Source organism: Lynx canadensis, chromosome B4 (genome assembly GCF_007474595.2).
Source record: "Lynx canadensis isolate LIC74 chromosome B4, mLynCan4.pri.v2, whole genome shotgun sequence".
Classification (NCBI taxonomy): Eukaryota; Metazoa; Chordata; class Mammalia; order Carnivora; family Felidae; genus Lynx; species Lynx canadensis.
The window spans coordinates 36625971-36647184 of NC_044309.1; the positions used below are offsets into that span (position 1 = coordinate 36625971).

The following is a 21214-nucleotide window of genomic DNA, read 5'->3' on the forward strand; positions in this document are numbered from 1 at the left end:
AGATTCTATGTCTCCCTCTCTCTCTCTGCCCCTCCCCTGCTCATGCTCTGTCTCTCTCACTCTCTCTCTCACACACACACAAAAATAAACATTAAAAAATTTGTTTTAACTAGCATTTAATAATAGATGAATACTTAAAAGCAAAAATGAACTACTGGGACCTCAACAAAATAAAAAGCTTCTGCACAGCGAAGGAAACAATCAGCAAAACTAAAAGGCAACCGATGGAATGGGAGAAGATATTTGCAAACGACATATCAGATAAAGAGTTAGTGTCCAAAATCTAGAAAGAACTTAAACTCAACACCCAAAAAGCAAATAATCCAGTGAAGAAATGGGCAAAAGACATGAATAGACACTTCTCCAAAGAAGACATCCAGATGGCCAACTGACACATGAAAAAATGCTCAACTTCACCAATCATCAGGGAAATACAAATCAAAACCACAATGAGACACCACCATACACCTGTCAGAATGGCTAACATTAACAACTCAGGCAACAACAGATGTTGGCGAGGATGTGGAGAAAGAGGATCTCTTTTGCACTGTTGGTGGCAATGCAAGCTGATGCAGCCACTCTGGAAAGCAGTATGGAGGTTCCTCAAAAAACTAAGAACTACCCTACAACCCAGCAACTGCTCTACTAGATATTTATCCAAGGGATACAGGTGTGATGTTTCAAAGGGACACATGTACCCCAATGTTTATAGCAGCACTATCAACAACAGCCAAAGTATGGAAAGAGCCCAAATGTCCATCGATGGATAAATGGATAAAGAAGATGTGGTATATATATACAATGGAGTATTATTTGGCAATCAAAAAGAATGAAATCTTGCCATTTGCCAACTACGTGGATGGAACTAGATGGTATTATGCTAAGTGAAATTAGAGAAAGACAAATATCATATGACTTCACTCATATGAGGACTTTAAGAGACAAAACAGAGGAACATAAGGGAAGGGAAACAAAAATAATATAAAAACAGGGAGGGGGACAAAACAGAAGACACTCATAAATATGGAGAACAAACTGAGGGTTACTGGAGGTGTTATGGGAGGGGGGATGGGCTAAATGGGTAAGGGGCACTAAGGAATCTACTCCCGAAATCATTGTTGCACTATATGCTAACTAATTTGGATGTAAATTTAAAAAAATAAAATAAAATGAAATTCTCATAATGAAAAAATAAAATAAAATAATTTAAAAAAAGAAGGCAAAAAAAAAAATAACAGATGAACACTTGCATAGCTTGGCAGGAAAAGGAAAACATTATCAACAGATCTCAAAGCAGGACTTTTTATTCAATTACATAAACTCACTCTAAAACTCTGAAGTACTTTTTTGGCTTTCTAGACTAGTGAAGCCTTCTCCTTCTATTTAATTTGTCTGAGCTAAATTTTGACCTATTAGGTTTTACCCAGTCTTTTCCCATTACTCACTATGACTGAAGAAATAGTATAATTTCCTAAACAATGACAAAGAAGTTAAAGTCTTGCTGATGTCAGCAAAAGTCTATGCTGTCAGCAGAGCCCACTTTGGATCCTGTCCCGGGTGCTCTCTGCCCCATGCGCTCTCTGCCCCGCGCACATGCGCATGCACTCTCTCTTTCTGTCTCTCTCAAAATAAATAAATAAACTTAAAAAAATAAAAAGACTATAACATCTTATTACAACATTGAACAGAAAAGAGAACAGGAACATTAAGCTAAAGAATAAACAAGTAAAGAACCTGAGCGGCAACCTCTTCTCAGAGTCAGAAGATCCCTAAGGCCTTTGGAGTGTTTGTCCCTTCTGCCTGTAATATTTTACCCCAGTCACATCACTCAGGTCTCTCTTTGCTCAAGTAACATATTCAAAGAGGCATAAAGCACTTTTGCTGCATATTGAAATACAATGGTTATGTCAATGAACATCATTTTAATGTAAAAGACTGAACTGACAAACTATGATTATTTAAACTCATCCATGGCTAAATTTTTCTCAAAAATTAATGAACCAAACATGTCACTTCAAAAACCGTAACTGACGGGGTGCCTGGGTGGCTCAGTCGGTTGGGCGTCCGACTTCGGCTCAGGTCATGATCTCGCACTCGGTGAGTTTGAGCCCCGTGTCGGGCTCTGTGCTGACAGCTCAGAGCCTGGAGCCTGTTTCAGATTCTGTGTCTCCCTCTCTGACCCTCCCCCGTTCATGCTCTGTCTCTCTCTGTCTCAAAAATAAATAAACGTTAAAAAAAAAAAAAAATTAAAAAAAAAAAAAAACAGTAACTGACAACTTTCTTGCCAATAATAAAATCTGAATTTTCAAGCAAAAATTAGAATTTTGAAAAGCTTCTATTTCCTGTCTGGTGAGCTTCACAGCTTACCAAATCTTTTTGGATGAGATAAGAATATTAATGAATGTAAATTTTTTTAATTTGTCTAATGAAATATTGCAACATTTGGAAGATCTGCACAACACAATGAACCAGTATCTTCCAAATGACCAATACATAATGTTTCAAGTGTTGGAGAAAGTATATGTATTCATGTGCATCCTCTACATATGAAAATCTGCTTAAAGTACAAGACAGACCAATTTATTTTAATGTAACAAAATATGGAAAACTCATTGATAAGATTTCAAATTCCACAGTGCAACTACCACTTGCTGATGAAAATGTTCTATAAATGGATTATGGTTATGGTTGCAACCTCAGTAAATTTACTTTAAAAAAAGTCATTGAACTATACACTTAAATGAGTTTTATGGCATATAAAACATACCTCAAATGAAGTATCAAGAAAAAAAAAAAAACTACTACTATTCGTTGAATTTTGGTGTGGTTTCAAAATATATCCACAATTATCTAAAAAGGCTTTTAAAATCCTCCTTTTTCCAACCGCATTATTTATGTGAGACCTGATTTTCTTCAAATACTTTAACCAAACAAAAACTACAATAGATCACTGAAAGCAGCAGCAGTTATGAAAATCAGCTATCTTCTATGAAGCCAGACATCAGACTCACAAAACTATTTTTCATTAAAAATGTTACTTTTGCTAACATTTAATGGGTTTACTTTTAAATATATTAATAATAAGTTGTTTTAAATTTCTATTTTACTCTCTAATGTAGCAAATATTGATAAAGCCCACAGAAACAAAAGTTGATTGGGGCTCAATAACTTTTACAAGTATACAACATCCTAAGGCCAAAACATTTGAGAACTGCTGCTAAAAGGGATCATACAAGTGTCTTAGGGGTCATCCAAGACCAGAATAGTTACCCAAAGGGTGGTTTCAAATGAAATAGGTCTCTGCATATCATAAACTCTAGAAGTATATAACCCACCAGCTGCTGTTAAAGGATGGTACAGTGTGCATATCAAAGTTGAACTACTTCTCACCTTAGCTCACAAGGCCTCCACAGATGACTGTAAAAGCTAGACAGGTGTCACTTCAACCCAGTATTTTCCATTAATTGTCAAAATGTAACAATTTACCATGAGCCTAGTAAGGAGGAAAGAGTGCCAGAACAAAGAGAAAGAAGTAGTTTCAATTAGCATTACTGCGAGTAATATGAAAAAATTATGCCAGATCTGTTAAAAACTTCCCAACTCCAAGAAAAAAAATTGGTATTTTTAGAGATGCATATGGCAACACAGAAAAAGAACAATACAGTTCAAAAAAGCATTTTTAATCTTGTCCATAAGACGAGATTAAGGACAACAACAGGACATATAACAATACAAAGTTAATCATCTTCTCACTGAAAGCACATTTTCTGCAATATTTCCCTTTTTGACAAATGTACTCTAAATTCATCATGCAAAGCTCATGATCTTCAATGAGCTTGTTAACTAAAATAAGATAAAGGACATCTATTACTGAAGTTTGTTTATGACAGGAATATCAACCATTATCACTGTTTTTTAATGAACAGTGATTTTTAGGAATTGACTCACTCAACTTGTCTTCCTTCAAAGAAAAATACCACAATGAAGAAGATCAAAACACAAAAATAGCTCAGTGAGAAAATACATATAAAACATAAACCATTTAATAGCTTCTCTCCTCCTCTCCACTCCTTACTCCCACAAGCAGAGTTTGTGATACTGAACTAACTAGATCAGTAAATTTTCCAACATTAACAAGCATACACATAATAACATCTATGTGTATGGACCTAAGGTCAAAGTCATTAGTCTCTTATTTCCAAACACGCTTTCCAGTTCCACTTTCTAATTTCTATCCACTTTTCATCAGTGGCAAAAACATTTCCCCCATTTCAATACCACGGTCCATCAGTCTTCTCTTGCCATAATAGTCTATACCCGAATATTCATTTGAAAATACCCCATGATTATGCACTTTCTTCTCCATTCCTATTACCCACATTAATCCAGGCCTTTTGCAACAAAGTCAATTTCTTTCCCTGCCTTTCTTGATTCAATCCATTCTGCTGACAACAATAAAAGCTGCACCTAAATAGTACTTTTTGTTATGTCATTCATTTCCTTGTTCAAGAAATCCCTGGGGCAACTTCCTATTACTTTCTTCAAATTCCTCTTCAAATAAATCCCAGATTAAGAAAGAAAAATATTACACAATTTAAAGGATGAACTGAATTGTATCTCAATAAAGCTATCAAAAAGAAGAGTGGGAAAAAGTAAGGGAGGGAAGGATTAAAGGGGGTGGGAAGATGGGGAGTGCAACTCCCTAAATGGTTCTTCACAAAGTACCACTTTACTCTACACCACTTCAGACATTCTGAAGAGCTGATAGACTAAGTACACCCACACAGTTGCCAGAGACATTCTGGCTTCCCTGTAACCAATTCTAGTGATGGTCAAGCCTTACTTTCTGAAACTGACTCTTCCAACAAACGGATATAGCTTTGTTAGAAAATACAGTATATTCTTCAATGGAGTCAGAAATCTATAACCCTCTTATTTGCACTCATTTTTCTAGCATTGCCTTCCCCCCCAAAAAAGTAATGAAAAAGAAAAAACACTCCCTTCTACATGGCTGCGTATCAAATACACAGCTTATAAATAAAATGTCGTAAGTCTTCCCTTCTTTAGTTCTCTCAACCACCTCTTGTAAGCATGGTTTCTAGGCCCCTCCAATACCCTTCTGGGCAAACAGGGCACCCATAACATGATGTCAAGTTCTAGGAGCGGTATGATTTTAAAAAGTAAAAGGGCGGGGGGGGGGGGGGTGCGCAGCCTGGGTGGCTCAGTCAGTTAAGCATCTGACTCTTGATTTCGGCTCAGGTCATGATCTCGGCTCAGATCATGATCTCAGGTTTGTGAGACTGAGCCCCGTGTCAGACTCTGCGCTAACAGCCCATAGCCTGTTTGAGATTCTCTCCCTCTCTCTCTCTTCCCCTTCCCCACTCATGCACACTCTCTCTCTCAAAATAAACAAACTTTAAAAAAATAAAATAAAAAGTAAAACTCTGTCCTCCCTTATTCAACATAACTAAAAAAACCAAGTTCATTTTCTGGTTTCTTTGACATAAGAAAATCAAAAGTGGATTTCCCAACTCATATTTTTTTTTTTTTTTAATTTTTTTTTTTTTTTTTTTCAACGTTTATTTATTTTTGGGACAGAGAGAGACAGAGCATGAACGGGGGAGGGGCAGAGAGAGAGGGAGACACAGCATCGGAAACAGGCTCCAGGCTCTGAGCCATCAGCCCAGAGCCCGACGCGGGGCTCGAACTCACGGACCGCGAGATCGTGACCTGGCTGAAGTCGGACGCTCAACCGACTGCGCCACCCAGGCGCCCCTCCAACTCATATTTAAGCTACTATCTGCAAAGTTACTATAAATTAACAAATCCCTAAAAACTATTCTGTCACTGAGATGAAATCACTAGACTGCACTGTGAAATGCAAGAAGAGAATGTGGAGGGAAGAAGCAGCTGAGATCCTCTGGCAAATTCCTCCTCACAAATAAGCCTTATCAGATATTTGCACAACATTTTTTATTAGATTCACTGAATCATTTTTCATAACATTTCACTACATTCCAAGTAGAGCAAATTTACCAATTCTGCAACAAGCCAATTTCTTATCCCCACCTCATACTTCGGATATGACAAAATCCAATGGAAAGGTAGCTTAAACTTGTAGAAGCCAAACATGAACAAATTTTCCTACTCAAAATAATTAACTCCCCCAAAGGAACGTATCTATTTTACATCTGACTTAATTTTCTCAGGGCATACTACATAGTTCCTTTAACACATCTCACTTTTGAAACACCAAAAAAGATTACATCCAGAAAATAGATTCGGATATACCAATTTATCCACAATAAATAATTTTGCTTTATCATTCATAATTCATCTCTATGTTAAAACAGAATTATCAAAAGAAAAGTTAAACAGTTTATCTCTCATAATTCTGCTTTATCATTCATAATTCATCTCTATGTTAAAACAGAATTATCAAAAAGAAAAGTTAAATAAATAGTCCAAGACACAGATTCCAGATTTTAAGATCAGACTTTAAATGAGAGTAAAACAGGGGCGTCTGGCTGGCTCAGTCAGTAAAGTGGGGGACTCTTAATCTCAGGGTCATGAGTCCAAGCCCCACACTGGGCATGGCGCCTACTTAAAAAATAAATTAATAAGTGACAGTGAAATAATTAGGAACCTCATGAAAAAGCTTATTTAAATTCAAATAGCTTTCAGAGAGCCTGGGTGCCTCAGTTGGTTAAGCATCCTACTTCAGCTCAGGTCATGATCTCACAGTTCGTGGGTTCGAGCCCCGCGTCGTGCTCTGTGCTGACAGCTCAGAGCTGGAGCCTGCTTCAGATTCTGCGTCTCCCTCTCTCTCTCTGCCCCTCCCCTGCTCACACTCTGTCTCTCAAAAATAAATTAAAAAAAAAAAAAAAAACATTAAATTCAAATAGCTTTCACCATGTGACAAATCAAGGTACAACCTAAAACTAAAAATGTTAATAGCCACCAGCAGCCTAACAATGAGAACAAATGACCAAAGATTTATATAGGGTTAGTTTATCTTTTTGTATTTCTGAACTTGAAAGTTTTCTTGATCCTTAAATAAATAAAATCAAAATTCAAAAATCAAAGTCCTGAATAAAATCAGAGTCCAAAAACAAAAAAAATACACAAAAACATTAAATTCACTTGCCACACTAGAGTATTAGAATTTACTCTCACCACACAAAATCCCAATGAAAGTGCTTTAAAATAATTATTTTCAAAACTAAGCTTCCAAGTGAAATCAACATAAGAGAAATATTACAAGGCATAATATCAAAAAAAGAAGTATGACAATATCTTGTTAAATGTTGGTTAGATAAAATAAAACATAAATCATCCAAAGCCTTAGCTCTGCAATTCAACCAAGCTCATAGCTGGACTTTTATTTTTCACCAAACATACACTAAGAAACTTCCTCATTCTCAATTTAAGGAAAGAAAAAGAAAGGTCTTTCCTATTAAAATATGTATTGTCCCAGGGCACCTGGGTGGCTCAGGAGGTTAAACGACCAACTCTTGATTTCAGCTCGGGTCATGACCTCACGGTTTGTGGATTCGAGCCCCAAGTCGGGCTCTGCACTGACAGCATGGAGCCTGCTAGAGATTCTCTTTCTCTCTCTCTCTCTCTCTCTCTCTGTCTCTCTCTGCCCTTTCCCCACTTGTACGCTGGCTTGCTCTCTCAAAATAAATAAACTTAAAAAAATGTTTTTAAATAAAAAAATTAAAAACCATGCATTGTTTCATATCTCTAGCCACCAATATTTGAAAGTTCAGTAACAAAAGGAGTATGAGATATAAAAACACCTGGGTATTTATTTTAGAAACAATTTTCTAAAAGGACTCCATAATAATGAACCATACACATTAAGCAGTTTTTAGCAAATGTGTTTTTACATTTGACAGGATTCCAGAACAAACTTCTGTGGCCCAATCAGATCAAACATTTAGAATGCATCTAAATCCCCACTCTCAAACTGGAATGAGGAAATTTGTTTAATTACTGTAAATCCTATTAAACCAATCTTCTTTGTAAAGTGGAAAATGTCCGACCTCTCAGGGCTCTGGAGGGTATAATGAATGCAGAGTTTAATTAGGGCCCACTGTTGGCTCACTATAATCTATTAATTAGCATTCCCAGTTCTCTGTATCTCACTGCAATGTCTCGCTTTACTTTAAAATTGCACCCTTTGCTTTTTGGACCAAAGTTATACAATTTTAGGATTGTGTGGTAATTACAGAGGGTACAGGAAGAATATATTCCTGCCAGCACTGGTGCTTAATTAGGGCAAGGGGCGGAATCTAGATAAGGCTGTGTTCACCCTCCTTCAGTGCATATGGTTTTTTTGGCATCATAGCCTGTGGACTGTTTCACTTCCACGGGACTGAAGTGCTGAGTCCCCACTACACTCTTTGCAGAAGACTCAAATACTCTGCCTTTCAATGTAGCTTGGTAATTAGAAAGGATATTGCTTTTTACCCACACAGCTTTCAAAGGATAGGCATAATTAGCTGCCTCAATTATTTGAAAATAAAGACATATACCATTAATTTTTTTTCCTGTTAAAATGGACATTTCCAAATTGTTTAATAAAAACCATCTTGGTGAAAGGCATATTTTCAGCATCATCAAGAAAGGTACACGGAAGCTAGCTAATTCAACAATAAATCCAGTAATCTCCATTCAACTTCTATCAAAATCCACTTTAAATTATATATACACTTCCATTTATACACATTACATTTATTCACACAAACACACTATCAATATATTCTTGAAAGGTAGAAACTATAAAGGGAACTGTTCATTCATTCACTATTTATAACAATAAGTTATAGCTCAGCCACTTTTCAGGTAAATGTAAGTAAACTGATTTTTATTAACATTTGAGATTAAATAATACTCAAGTATCATGCACTATGACTCCTGTCTAAATACAAAGTACCTCATATTTGAGCATTGATATACTATTAGTACGTACTCCAATTTATCAATCTGATTTTTACAAATTAAAAAAACCTAGTACCTACCCTCAAAATACAGACCCAGTTTTTAAGACCTGTGCTATATTGATACCTTACCACAAGACCAAATAAAGCAAACTTATTTTTTCTCTCTTGATATTTATAATTCAACACCAAACTGTAAAAACTTTCAGAATGTTATCTATTATTTCTTATTTAGGAATGATAAACTTTTGGTGTTGTACTTCACTTTCTGAGAACATAAATGTGAACTGAAGAAAATGTGTTTCCCCATTCTATTGTCATATATCACCTAAATATTTTATCTTATACATTAATGATTCTCAAGGTGAGGAGATTCTCAATCACCTGGATGGCTTTTTTTTTTTTAAATAAACATATCTAATACCTAAGATTTTAAATATTTTTTTTTTGTACACACATTCCTTCTACTAAGGGTCACTGTCACAGTTAATAATCATTATGTATAGGAGTCTGTCACTACCCTGAAGTGGAGTAGGCAGAAAAAAAGGTTGAAAAGCATCAGGCCAACGGTCCCTTGTTTCTTTTCCCTTCTGTCACAATTGAGCTCAAAGATGACAGGAGAATCATCATAAATTCCCTATGGCTAGACTAGTTAAAGAATTAGAAGTACTCCATTCTAAAGATCCCAAACTTGGGGCACCTGGGTGGCTGAGCCCCAGGTCAGGCTTGCTGCTAACAGCACAGAACCTGCTTCAGATTCTCTGTCCCCCTCTCTCTCTCTGCTCCTCCTCTGCTCGCATGCCCTCTCTCTAAAATAAATACACATTTAAAAGAAATAAAAAATAAAATATAGGTTGCTGGATTCTATCTCCAAAGCTATTTATGAAGCAAGACCAGGATATCTATATTTTAAATAAATTAATATATCAGAACCAACATTAGGAACCCTGTCCTTACTTTTAAGATCTAACACAGGGGTCTCTTTTAGTTCTTTTCTTTCTTTTCACATTGTTAAAGTCTTGAAGACTCAAACTCAAGAAAATTCCTAGGAAATACTTTTTAAAGGACATTTCCTCTTTTTTAAAAAGGTTGGGTTGCTAAGAGATTTAAGTATAATAATAAAACATTCAGATTGTGTGTGATGACAAATTACATTTAATCACTGGTTAAAAAGTAAAAGCAAAGTAGTTGAAATTATAATATATCTCACAAAGAAGAAAATTCTCATACTTTCTAATTATTTTGAAAGCTCATTCAAATGAATTAAAGGTTTAGTTTTTAATTCATATTGTACTATCAAATAAATTTGAAACATTTTAACTGTGATGTTAGCTTAACTAGTACACGCACAATATATAAGCATTAAAATAATGATTCCAATATACATCATAGGGCTTTAATATACAGCAGAAATGTTGGCTAAAAAAGGTCAAAATGTTAACACCTATAATATTCTACTTGTATAAATTTTATATGTGTATATGCACAGAAATAGTTCATTAGGGAGAAACAACAAAATGTTAATGATGGAAAAACAAAGTTATAAGAGGATTTGAGATAAATTTTTATTTCATACCTGTGTTTTCCAGTACTATTTTTATGATCAGAGAAAAGCGATTTTTATTACTGAGAAAGTAAGTTTGGGGCTTTAAAATACAAAACAATACAACTAGCAACCTTCTTCAAAAACCAAGATTTGGGGCACCTGGGTGGCTCAGTCAGTTAAGCATACAACTTCAGCCCAGGTCATGATCTCATGGTTCGTAAGTTCGAGCCCCGCATAGGACCCTGTGCTGACAGCTCAGAGCCTGGTGCCTGCTTCGGATTCTGTGTCTCCCTCTCTCTGCTCACGCTCTGTCTCTCTCTCATAAATAAATAAGTAAACATTAAAAATAATAATAATGACCAACACAGCAGATATAAATGCCTGAACTGAGTATTAGTAATAGAATGGTAAAATAATCAACAGAAATCTTAAATCAGATTTACATCATCAAAGACAGATCATTTCTAATTCCTTCTTTAATTCTTAGTATCATTCAGGAACACTAAAGAAATCCAAGCAAGTTTATCACTTCATAATTTTTAACTAACCCCAAAATAAAGTATAAAATCAACAATGAGGTGGCTACTGTGAAACTCTCCTTTAAGGGGCACCAGGATGGATCAGTTGGTTGAGCATCTGACTATTAATTTTGGCTCAGGTCATGATCTCACAGTTCACGGTCTGAGACCTGTGTGGAGCTCTGCGCTGGTATCTGCATTGATAGCACAGAACCTGCTTGGGATTCTCTCTCTCCCCCCCTCTCTCTCTGCCCCTCCCCCATACACATGTGCATCTTTCTTAAAATAAACTTAAAAAAAAAAAGAGAATAGCTTATTTCATTTATATACATGAATCTGATCAATAAAGGTAAACATATATATATAAAACTAACCTGGTTTTCCTCCTGCACAACTCTATACTGTTCCTTCCAAATAGTGATTTTGGAAGCTTCATCTTTTCTCAGGGCTCGTTCTTTTTTCAGCTCTGGGCTCCAGAAAGTCTTGATGCTATTCATTGAAGAACTTAATTTGCTCTCCTTTACTTCTACATCCTTCCGCAAGAGATCATTTTCTCTCAGTACTTCCTTCAGCTGTGTCTGCAGATCCATGATTGTATTATCTCTTGCCTGACGAAGAGAGTGAGGAACAGTAGATGCCATACTCACAGGAGGGAGGTGATGTTCTCCAAATGCTATGGTGTCACTAGCAACCCCACTGCTAGCTATATTGGGGCTACTGCCCATAGCAGTCATCCTGACACCATACGGCAGACGTCCCCCAGAACGGCCAAGCGTCATGGTGCTTTTAGGTGTTTCTGAACCCACATTTTCATGGTCACTTAGGTACATAGGGCCAGATGTGGCATAGGCAGCATTTAAGGATTGAATATTCTCCATTGAAAGGGTTTTCCCACTGCCACCTCCAACACTGCTTCCAGAACTCCCTCCTGTACTATTGGTTCGACGATGACCCAAGCGAGGGGAACGTGGAAGCCTAGGTGAACGCCCAGGGCTCTGGTTGCTTGGTTCCACCTTCCCAACTGAGCGAGCACTTCCATACATGGTTGCAGGTTGAACGTAGGTGCCAAGAAAGATATACAGCAGAAAGCAAAATATGAAATTCTGTGAGGTTTCTCAGTGGCTATAAGTCTGCTTAAGGCTAATCAGAAATAACAGGTCTTCAGCTGTCCAGTCTTGAAGAAATACCTTACACCATATCTGCAATGAAAAGATCACACATTAAATCCTCCAATAGTAAACATTTCCCTCTCAGAAACTTTTCTTGAGATTTCCCTATCATCTATTTATTCATTCATTCAAAATTTGTTTATAGCGCATTTCACTGTAAACATTTTAACAGTATTTTGCATGTCTCAAAACTGAATACTGAAACCATACCATGCAAATGGAAAAGAAAAAGAAATAAGAGGTATAAAGACTAGCAATGGAAAGATAAAACTCAATGTATGAATATATGATTTTCTAACTGGAAAACCCAAGTCATCAACTGACAAGTTATTAAAATAATAGAACTCTACAAATCAGACACAAGATCAATATATAAGTATCAGTACTTTCCTGTACATTAATCATAACAATTAGAAAAATGCAATTTTTTAAACCCACCAACAGTAGCAAGAAAACCATAAAAACTGGTATAAATCTAATAAAAATATGCAAGCATTTTTGGAAAAAACTGTAAAACTCTACTGAAAGAACACCTGAACAAAAGGAAAGTTATCCATATTCATGGACAAGAAAATAATGTACAAGTTGTCAGTTCTTTCCCAAATACTGCAAATCCCAATGAAAATCTCCCAGAATTCTCCATATATCTCAACAAGCTGACTCTAAAATTCAAATAGAAAAGTAAAGGTGTAAGAATAACATAAACAATTTGCAACAGAAAAACAAAGAAGGAAGATGTTCCCTAAATAACAAGATAAATTACAGGTCCATGATCCTTTACCTGTTATGCAAAAATCAAAAAAGCTCTAAAAGTAAGTTTTGTTTCTTCTTAACTCACTTAGCAGTAAAACCTAACCTGATCTGGTATGAAGTCGCTACTGTTTATACGTTATCTCATTTAGTGTGATTATTCATACACTCATTGAGAAAACAATATATATGATTACAGGATACTGCATAATGCCCACTGGGTACTGGGGGTAGGAGGGAATCTGGACTCCAAACCACATCTGACTGACCCCCAGGATTTCTCATAAAGACTTACTTTGTTTTTGTTTTTAGAGAGCGAGCGAGAATGCAAGGGGGCAAAGGGGGAGTGGGGAGAGGGGAAGGGAGCCGGGGACAGAGAGGGAGAATCTCAAACAGGCTCCATGCTCAGCACAGAGCTCAACACGGGGCTCAATCCCACAACCCTGGGATCACGACCCAAGCCGAAATCAAGAGTTAGATGCTCAACAATCTGAGCCACGCAGGCACCTCAGGACTTACAGCCTTTTAAAGCCATAGTATTTAAAATTGTACAGTACTAGTCCAGGAATACGTCTAAATTATATATGTAAGTTTAGTATATCCTAAAAGTAACATTTCAAAAGAGTGAGGAAAAGACAAATCATTCAATAAATGGGGTTTGAACAACTGGTGTTCTTGGAAAAATAAATTATATCCCTACTTCACATAATGCACAGAAATAAATTCTATGTACATTAAAGGTATAAAATTTTAAAACTATCAAAAGTACTAGAAGATCCTTGTGAACTTGAGCTAAGGTAGGGCTTCTTAAGTAAGAAACAAAAAGCAAAAACCATAAAGAAAAACAAATAATAGATTTGATAATGTCAAAATGGCAAAGTATTATACAAAAAATACTATAAGCAAAATTAAAAGAAAAACCAAAAACTAGGTGAAAAATGTATCTAACATGGGGCACCTGGGTGGTTCAGTTGGTTAAGTGGCCGACTTTGGCTCAGGTCATGATCTCGTAGTTCATGAGTTCGAGCCCCATGTTGGGCTCTGTGCTGGCAGCTCGGAGCCTGGAGCCTGCTTCAGATTCTGTGTCTGTCTGTCTGTCTGTCTGTCTCTCTCTGCCCCTCCCCCTGCTCATGCTCTTTCTCAAAAATAAACATTAAAAAAGGTTTTAAAAACATATATACACACCCACCTATCATATGTATAAATATCTATACAAAATATATTAAAAAATTCTTACAAGGGAAATGCCAAATTTGAAAACGTGCCAATGCCAAATGGGACTAGCGGAAAGTAACTTGTATTGTAAGGGGAGGTTAGGGACAAAATGTTGGTGGAGACTTAAGGTTCACTTTATATTCATATTACAATAAAACCTGAATTATTTAAAAGGAAAATATGTTCATATTCTACAAGTATAATTAAAACACGTATCACAGATATCTACTTTCTACACTTCTCTCAAAAATAAATCAGGGGTTGGGGTGCCTGGGTGGCTCAGTCGGTTAAGGGTCTGACTTCAGCTCAGGTCTTGATCTCACGGTTCGTGGGTTGCAGCCTGGCATCAGGCTCTGTGCTAACAGCACAGAGCCTGGAGCCTGCTTTGGATTCTGTGTCTCCCTGTCTGCCCCATCCCCACTCACACTCTCTCTCAAAAAATAAATTAAAATTAATTTTTTTTTAATAATAATAAATCAGGGGCACCTGAGAGGCTCAGTTGGTTGAGCATCAGACTTGATTTCGGTTCAAGTCATAATCTCATGAGATCAAGCTCCATATCGGACTCTGTGCTCAGCATGGAGCTTGCCTGGGATTCTCTCTCTCTCTCTCTCTCTCTCTCCCTCACCCTCACCCTCACCCTTTGCCCCTCTCCCTGACTCACACTCTAACTCTCTCTCAAATAAGAAGTATTCTTCACTGAAAACACTACCCAAGAAACTCACAGTCAAAAATATGATTTTAAAGAATCCATATACTTTAGTCAAACTCCAACAGGTTATTCTTTAGAAATACGAATACACTGGCAGTCTCATCTTAATAAAGATAGCCCTAGGGTAACAACAAGCAGAAGAGAAAATACACAGAGCCCAAATCTTTACGGTTCCATCTCAGAAATAGCAATCGTACATCAAGTTCAGAAATTGCAACATTTTACTAGTAGTGTTAGGAAATTCTCTCCAGGACTAACCTTAGCTCAAAAAGTAAAAATTTCTTTTCATGATTTTTTTTTTTTTTAAGTAAGCTCTATGCCCAACATGGGGATGGAACTCACAACCCGAAGATCAAGAGTCACATGCTCTACCAGCTGAGCCAGCTAGGCACCCCTCCTTTCTCATAATTTATCTGGACTGTGAGGTAGATGACAAGTAATTACCTATATATTACTGTTTGAATGAATTCTATTTCAAGATCAAAGAGGGATGCAAATCTTTTTCTTTTTTTTTTTTTAATTTTTAATTTTTTTTTCAACGTTTATTTATTTTTTTTGGGACAGAGAGAGACAGAGCATGAACGGGGGAGGGGCAGAGAGAGAGGGAGACACAGAATCGGAAGCAGGCTCCAGGCTCCGAGCCATCAGCCCAGAGCCCGACGCGGGGCTCGAACTCACGGACCGCGAGATCGTGACCTGGCTGAAGTCGGACGCTTAACCAACTGCGCCACCCAGGCGCCCCTCTTTTTTTAAGTAATCTGAATATTGCTTAAAATAAGAGACATTTATTACCCACAATCCCTTCAATAATAATAACAAAAGCTAACATTTAGTATTTACTGCATGTCAGGCATTATGCTAAAAACTTATATTTAGCTTAATTTAATATTTAACATTAAGATCTAATTTAAATTTTTTTTCAACGTTTTTTATTTATTTTTGGGACAGAGAGAGACAGAGCATGAACGGGGGAGGGGCAGAGAGAGAGGGAGACACAGAATCGGAAACAGGCTCCAGGCTCTGAGCCATCAGCCCAGAGCCTGACGCGGGGCTCGAACTCACGGACCGCGAGATCATGACCTGGCTGAAGTCGGACGCTTAACCGACTGCGCCACCCAGGCGCCCCAAGATCTAATTTAATATTTAAAAGCCTCCCTTGGGGCACCTGGGTAGCTCAGTCAGTTAAGTGTCCAACTTCCAACTTCGGCTCAGATCACAACCTCACAGTTCATGGGTTCAAGCCCCAAGTCAGGCTCCATGCTGACACCTCAGAGCCTGAAGCCTGCTTTGGATTTGTGTCTCCCTCTCTCTCTCTGCCCCTCCCCCACTCGCACTCTGTGTGTCTCTCTCTCAAAAAATAAACACTTAAAAAAAATTTATAAAAGACTCCCATAACACAGGTACTGTCATTATCTCCATTTTAGAGATGAAGAAAGTGAGTTTTTTTAGCTGTTAAGTGACATCTAAAGTGGTAGGGTGAAGATTTGAATTAGGGCACCTAATTCCAGAGCCCTGGAAGCTCTTACCTACTGTACTTAACCACAATCATCTGCTGATGAGAACATCTCAACTGTCCATAGAATATTAAAGGCTTCCACAGTTTTATGGCAGTGTGTCCTGCTAATCTAGTACTCTTTGGGGCAATTTTAGGTTTTCCAGGTATAAAGCTTAAATAATCACATTTACCTATTAAGGAAAAAGTCTTTTTTAAAAGATGTTGGGCAAAAGAACAAAGTAAAACTAACAAAATAAGGAGGAATAATTCAGTCTCAGGAATCATGCCATCAGAACATTAAAATGCCACATTCAAGAAAAAAATTCCCAACTGTGCTTTTGTTCAGAATTCTGTTTTCATGTAATCATATAACTAAATCATACTGAATAGGCTAAGATCCAATAACAAAAATTCCCATCAAGTTTTCAATATTAGAAGGTGCACTCTAATGTCCAAGTCACTTTCAGATCCAAAACGGTATGTGCATGTGGAGTCTTTGTTATTATCAGAACTATATTCATATACACAACAAAAGAAAGAAATTTACTAGTTCTGAATTCTTCATACTGGCTTTTTAATCTCATAAGTTTCAGAGAAGATAGTGTTCAAAAAAAATTCTTTTTTAATATGCCAGGCATACAACCACAAAATAATAATTCTTGCACTTTAAATAACTGACAAGAATTCTGACCCAAAAAAAGTTATACAGTATGATTCCATGTATGTAAAATTCTAGGACTAATGTATTATGACAGAAAGCAAATCAGTGTGTGCCTGGGGATGGGGTTGGGGGAGGCATGGATCAAAAAGGAGTAGGAGGAAACTTTTGGGGTGATGCAAATGTTCATTATCTTGACTGGGGTAATGGTCTCACAGGTGTATACATGTCAAAACTCATCAAATTATATATTTTTTTAAGATTTTATTTTTTTAAATAATCTACACTCACCATGGGGCTCAAACTTACAACCCCAAGATCTAGTCACATGCTTTACTGACTGAGCCAGCCAGGTACCCATCATCAAACTATATACTTAAATACATTCAGTTTAGCGTACATTAATTATACCATGAAAGTCTGAAGAAAAAAATTTCAAGCTCCAAACTCCCCTGTCCTTGATTAATCCAAAAGAAATACCTTCATTGATTATACAACTGGAATCCTGATTGCTACTGGAGAAAATCATGCAGCTGTACAGTTTGAGTCCATAATGTTGTCCCCAGGGTCCTTTAGTTAGCTTCCTATCCATATTTTCTTAGTTCCCTATCTAGTATCTGTTGTGGTTGTTTCAAATCTCCCTCTGCTTATCAGACAGAACACATGAGTCTCCTGGTTCAGAGACAAAAACAATTTATTACTCACAGCTCAGCAAACAGTATAAGCATCATGTCTACATTGGCTCACTGTTACCCCGAAGTCCCACAGGTAGCAAGAGGAACTCAAAGAGATGCTACACATGCAATGGCTTTGCGTTGCAGCTGAAGACACTGAGTTCAGGGAGTCCACCACTCATAACAAGCAGTAAACCTTCTCTGTCCTAGTGGAAAACATTACCTCATTCCTCAATTTGGCTTGCTACAAACACAATCCTGAGAAATGGCCCAGGTTAAGAGCACTCAGGGCCTTGTATACTTAGCATACCCAGCAAGGCATGCAGGAAAGAAAAGACTCATGAATGACTCACTCTCCTGACAAGTACTGTGATAGTTTTAAGGTATCTCCATAAATTCTTTGATACTACTCCCTTCAAGGGGGAAAGCAAAATTGCTCTCTCTCTGAATATGAAGTAGACTTAATAATTTGCTTCTGATGATGTTATCACTTTCAAGGCTAACTCATAAAGGATAATGGTGCTTCTGTCTTGGGTAACTCTCTTGGATCACTCACTTTGTGAGGAGCTAGCTGTCATGTTGTAAGGATATGCAAGCTACCCTACACAGAGAGCCACATAGTAAGAAACTGAAGCCCCCTGCCAACAGTCATGTGAGATAGCTTTGAAAAAGATCTTCTAACCCCAATCAAGCCTTCAGATGACTGCAACCTTGTGAAATACCTTGAGCTGGAACCCTGAGCCAGCTATGCTCTACATAACAATTGTGAGATGTTTGGTTTTTTAATCTAGTAAATTTTAACTTTTAACACAACAAAAGATAACTAATACAGAATTGTTTCCTGAAACCTTCGTTTCAGGTAGCCATATGCATACACATGTGCATGCTCCATCACAACTGAAAATGTGTTGCTTTTTGTAGGTTCTAAACAATTCTCAACATCATTGCCAGAATCTTTTTTTTTTAAGTTCATTTATTTATTTTGAGAGAGAGAGAGAGGGAGGGAAAGGGTAAGGGGGTATGGGGGGGGGGGCAGAGAGAGAGAATCTGAAGCAGGCTTCACACTGTCAGAGTGGAGTCTGATGTGGAGCTAGAACTCACAAACCACGACATCATGACCTGAGCCGAAATCAAGAGTTGGACAGTTAACCGACTGAGCCACCCAGGTGCCTCCAGAATGATCTTTTTTTTTTCATTTCATTTTATTTTGTTTTTACATTAAAAATTTTTTTTTCATTTACAACATCCAAATGATTTATATTTTTTTTAATTTATAGCCAAGTTAGTTAGCATATAGTACAATAATGATTTTAGGAGTAGAATCCAATCATTGATTCTTCCCCCACATACAACATCAAGTGCTCATCCCAACAAGTGTCTTCCACAATGCCCCTTGCCCATTTAGTCCATTCCTCCACCCACAACCCCTCCAGCAACCCTCTGTTTGTTCTCTATATTTGAATCTCTTATGTTTTGTCCCCCTCCCTGTTTTTATATGATTTTTCTTCCCTTCTGTTCATTTGTTTTGTATCTTAAATTCCACAAGTCAAGTCATATAATACTCATCTTTCTCTTAATTTCGCTTAGCATAACACACTCTAGTTCCATCCACGTTGTTGCAAATGGCAAGATTTCATTCTTTTTGATTGCTGAATAATAGTCCATTGTATACATATGTACCACATCTTCTTTATCCATTCATCTGTCAATGGACATTTGGGCTCTTTTCATACTTTGGCTATTGTCGATAGTGCTGCCATAAACATTGGGGTGCATATGCCCCTTTGAAACAGCACACCTGTATCCTTTGGATAAATACCTAGTAGTGCAATTGCTGGGTCATAAGGGTAGTTCTATTTTTAATTTTTTGAGGAACCTCCATACTGTTTTCCAGAGTAGCTGCACCAGTTTGAATTCCCACCAGCAATGCAAAAGAGTTCTTTCTCCGCATCCTTGCCAGCATCTGTCATTGCCTGAGTTAATTTTAGCCATTCTGACTGATGTGAGGTGGTATCTCATTGTGGTTTTGATTTGTAGTTCTCTGATGATCAGTGATGTTGAGCATTTTTTCACGTGTTTGCTAGCCATCTAGGTGTCTTCTTTAGAAAAGTGTCTATTCATATCTTTTGCCCATTTCTTCACTGGATTGTTTTTTGGGTATTGAGTTTGATAAGTTCTTCATAGATGTTGGATACTAGCCTTTTATCTGATATGTCATTTGCAAATATCTGCTCCCATTCCATCAGTTGCCTTTTAGTTTTGCGGATTGTTTCCTTTGCTGAAGCTTTTTATCTTGATGAGGTCCCAATAGTTCATTTTTGCTTTTGTTTCCCTTACCTCTGGAGATGTGTTTAGTAAGAAGTTGCTGTGGGCGAGGCCAAAGAGGTTTTTGTCTGCTTTCTCCTCTAGGATTTTGATGGCTTCCTGTCTTACGTTTAGATCTTTCAACCATTTTGAGTTTATTTTTGTGTATGGCTTAAGTAAGTGGTCTAGGTTCATCCTTCTGCATGTCGCTGTCCAGTTTTCCCAACACCATTTGCTGAAGAGACGGTCTTTATTCCATTGGATATTCTTTCCTGCTTTGCCAAAGATTAGTTGGCCATACGTCTATGGGTCTGTTTCTGGGTTCTCTATTCTGTTCCACTGATCTAGGAGTCTGTTCTTATGCCAGTACCACACTGTCTTGATGATTACAGCTTTGTAATACAGCTTGAAGTCCAGAATTGTGATGCCTCCAGCTTTGGTTTTCTTTTTCAGGATTGCTTTGGCTATTCAGGGTCTTTTCTGGTTCCATACAAATTTTACAATTGTTTGTTCTAGCTCTGTGAATTCTGGTGTTATTTTGATAGGGACAGAATGATCTTTTAATACAACGATTCCCCAAGTGGGTCACGAGCCTCCAAGACTCCCTAAGACCCTTTCAGGAGAGCAAAACTATTTTCACAATACTATGATATTATCTGCCTTTTTCACTACACATTCTTACAAACGTATAGGAGTGTTTTCCAGAGGCTACGTGACATGGGGTATATCCCACTGACAACTAATGGAATGTATGCTTGTATACTCTAATGCTTTAAATTTTTCTCAGTTTTACTTTCCAATATAGTAAATAGTAATAGATACAGCCTACATAAACAAAAGCTATTTAAAGTCCTCATTGATTTTCAAGAGTATATAGGGATATTGGAACAAAACAGCTTAAGAACCACTGCTCTAAAAATTAAATATGACATGAACACACCTACATACTTCCTTTGATGGCTTTCCAAAATAAGAATCTAAGTTCTTTGGCAGTGTATAGAAGATTTTTCATGATTTCGGTCTTGCCTACCTCCTGAAGGCAGCTTACTTAACCACTCTCCTTTTCCATGTGACAACCATGATCAAGTACGTGCAATTTCCTAAAATATCATGCCCTCTTCTTGCTTCTGTGACCTTCCTCCTCCCCAGCAACTGGCTAACTACTTACTACTCATTGAGTACTTACTACTCATTCTTCCAAACTAAATTTAATAGTCACGGTCCTACA

The 21214-nt window shown here is 37.2% G+C and overlaps 1 protein-coding gene across 11 annotated transcripts in view; it reads right to left on the minus strand.

Moving 5' to 3' along the window:
• The window catches only part of ERC1 (ELKS/RAB6-interacting/CAST family member 1), a 517187-nt gene that overhangs the window by 463440 nt on the left and 32533 nt on the right, over positions 1 to 21214 (minus strand). For all 11 annotated transcript variants that reach the window (XM_032593893.1, XM_030321381.2, XM_030321379.2 and 8 more), the window contains exon 2: positions 11384 to 12208. In XM_032593893.1, coding sequence (XP_032449784.1) covers positions 11384 to 12052 — 669 coding nt within the window. In that variant the 5' untranslated portion in view covers positions 12053 to 12208. The remainder of the gene's footprint in view (positions 1 to 11383; positions 12209 to 21214) is intronic.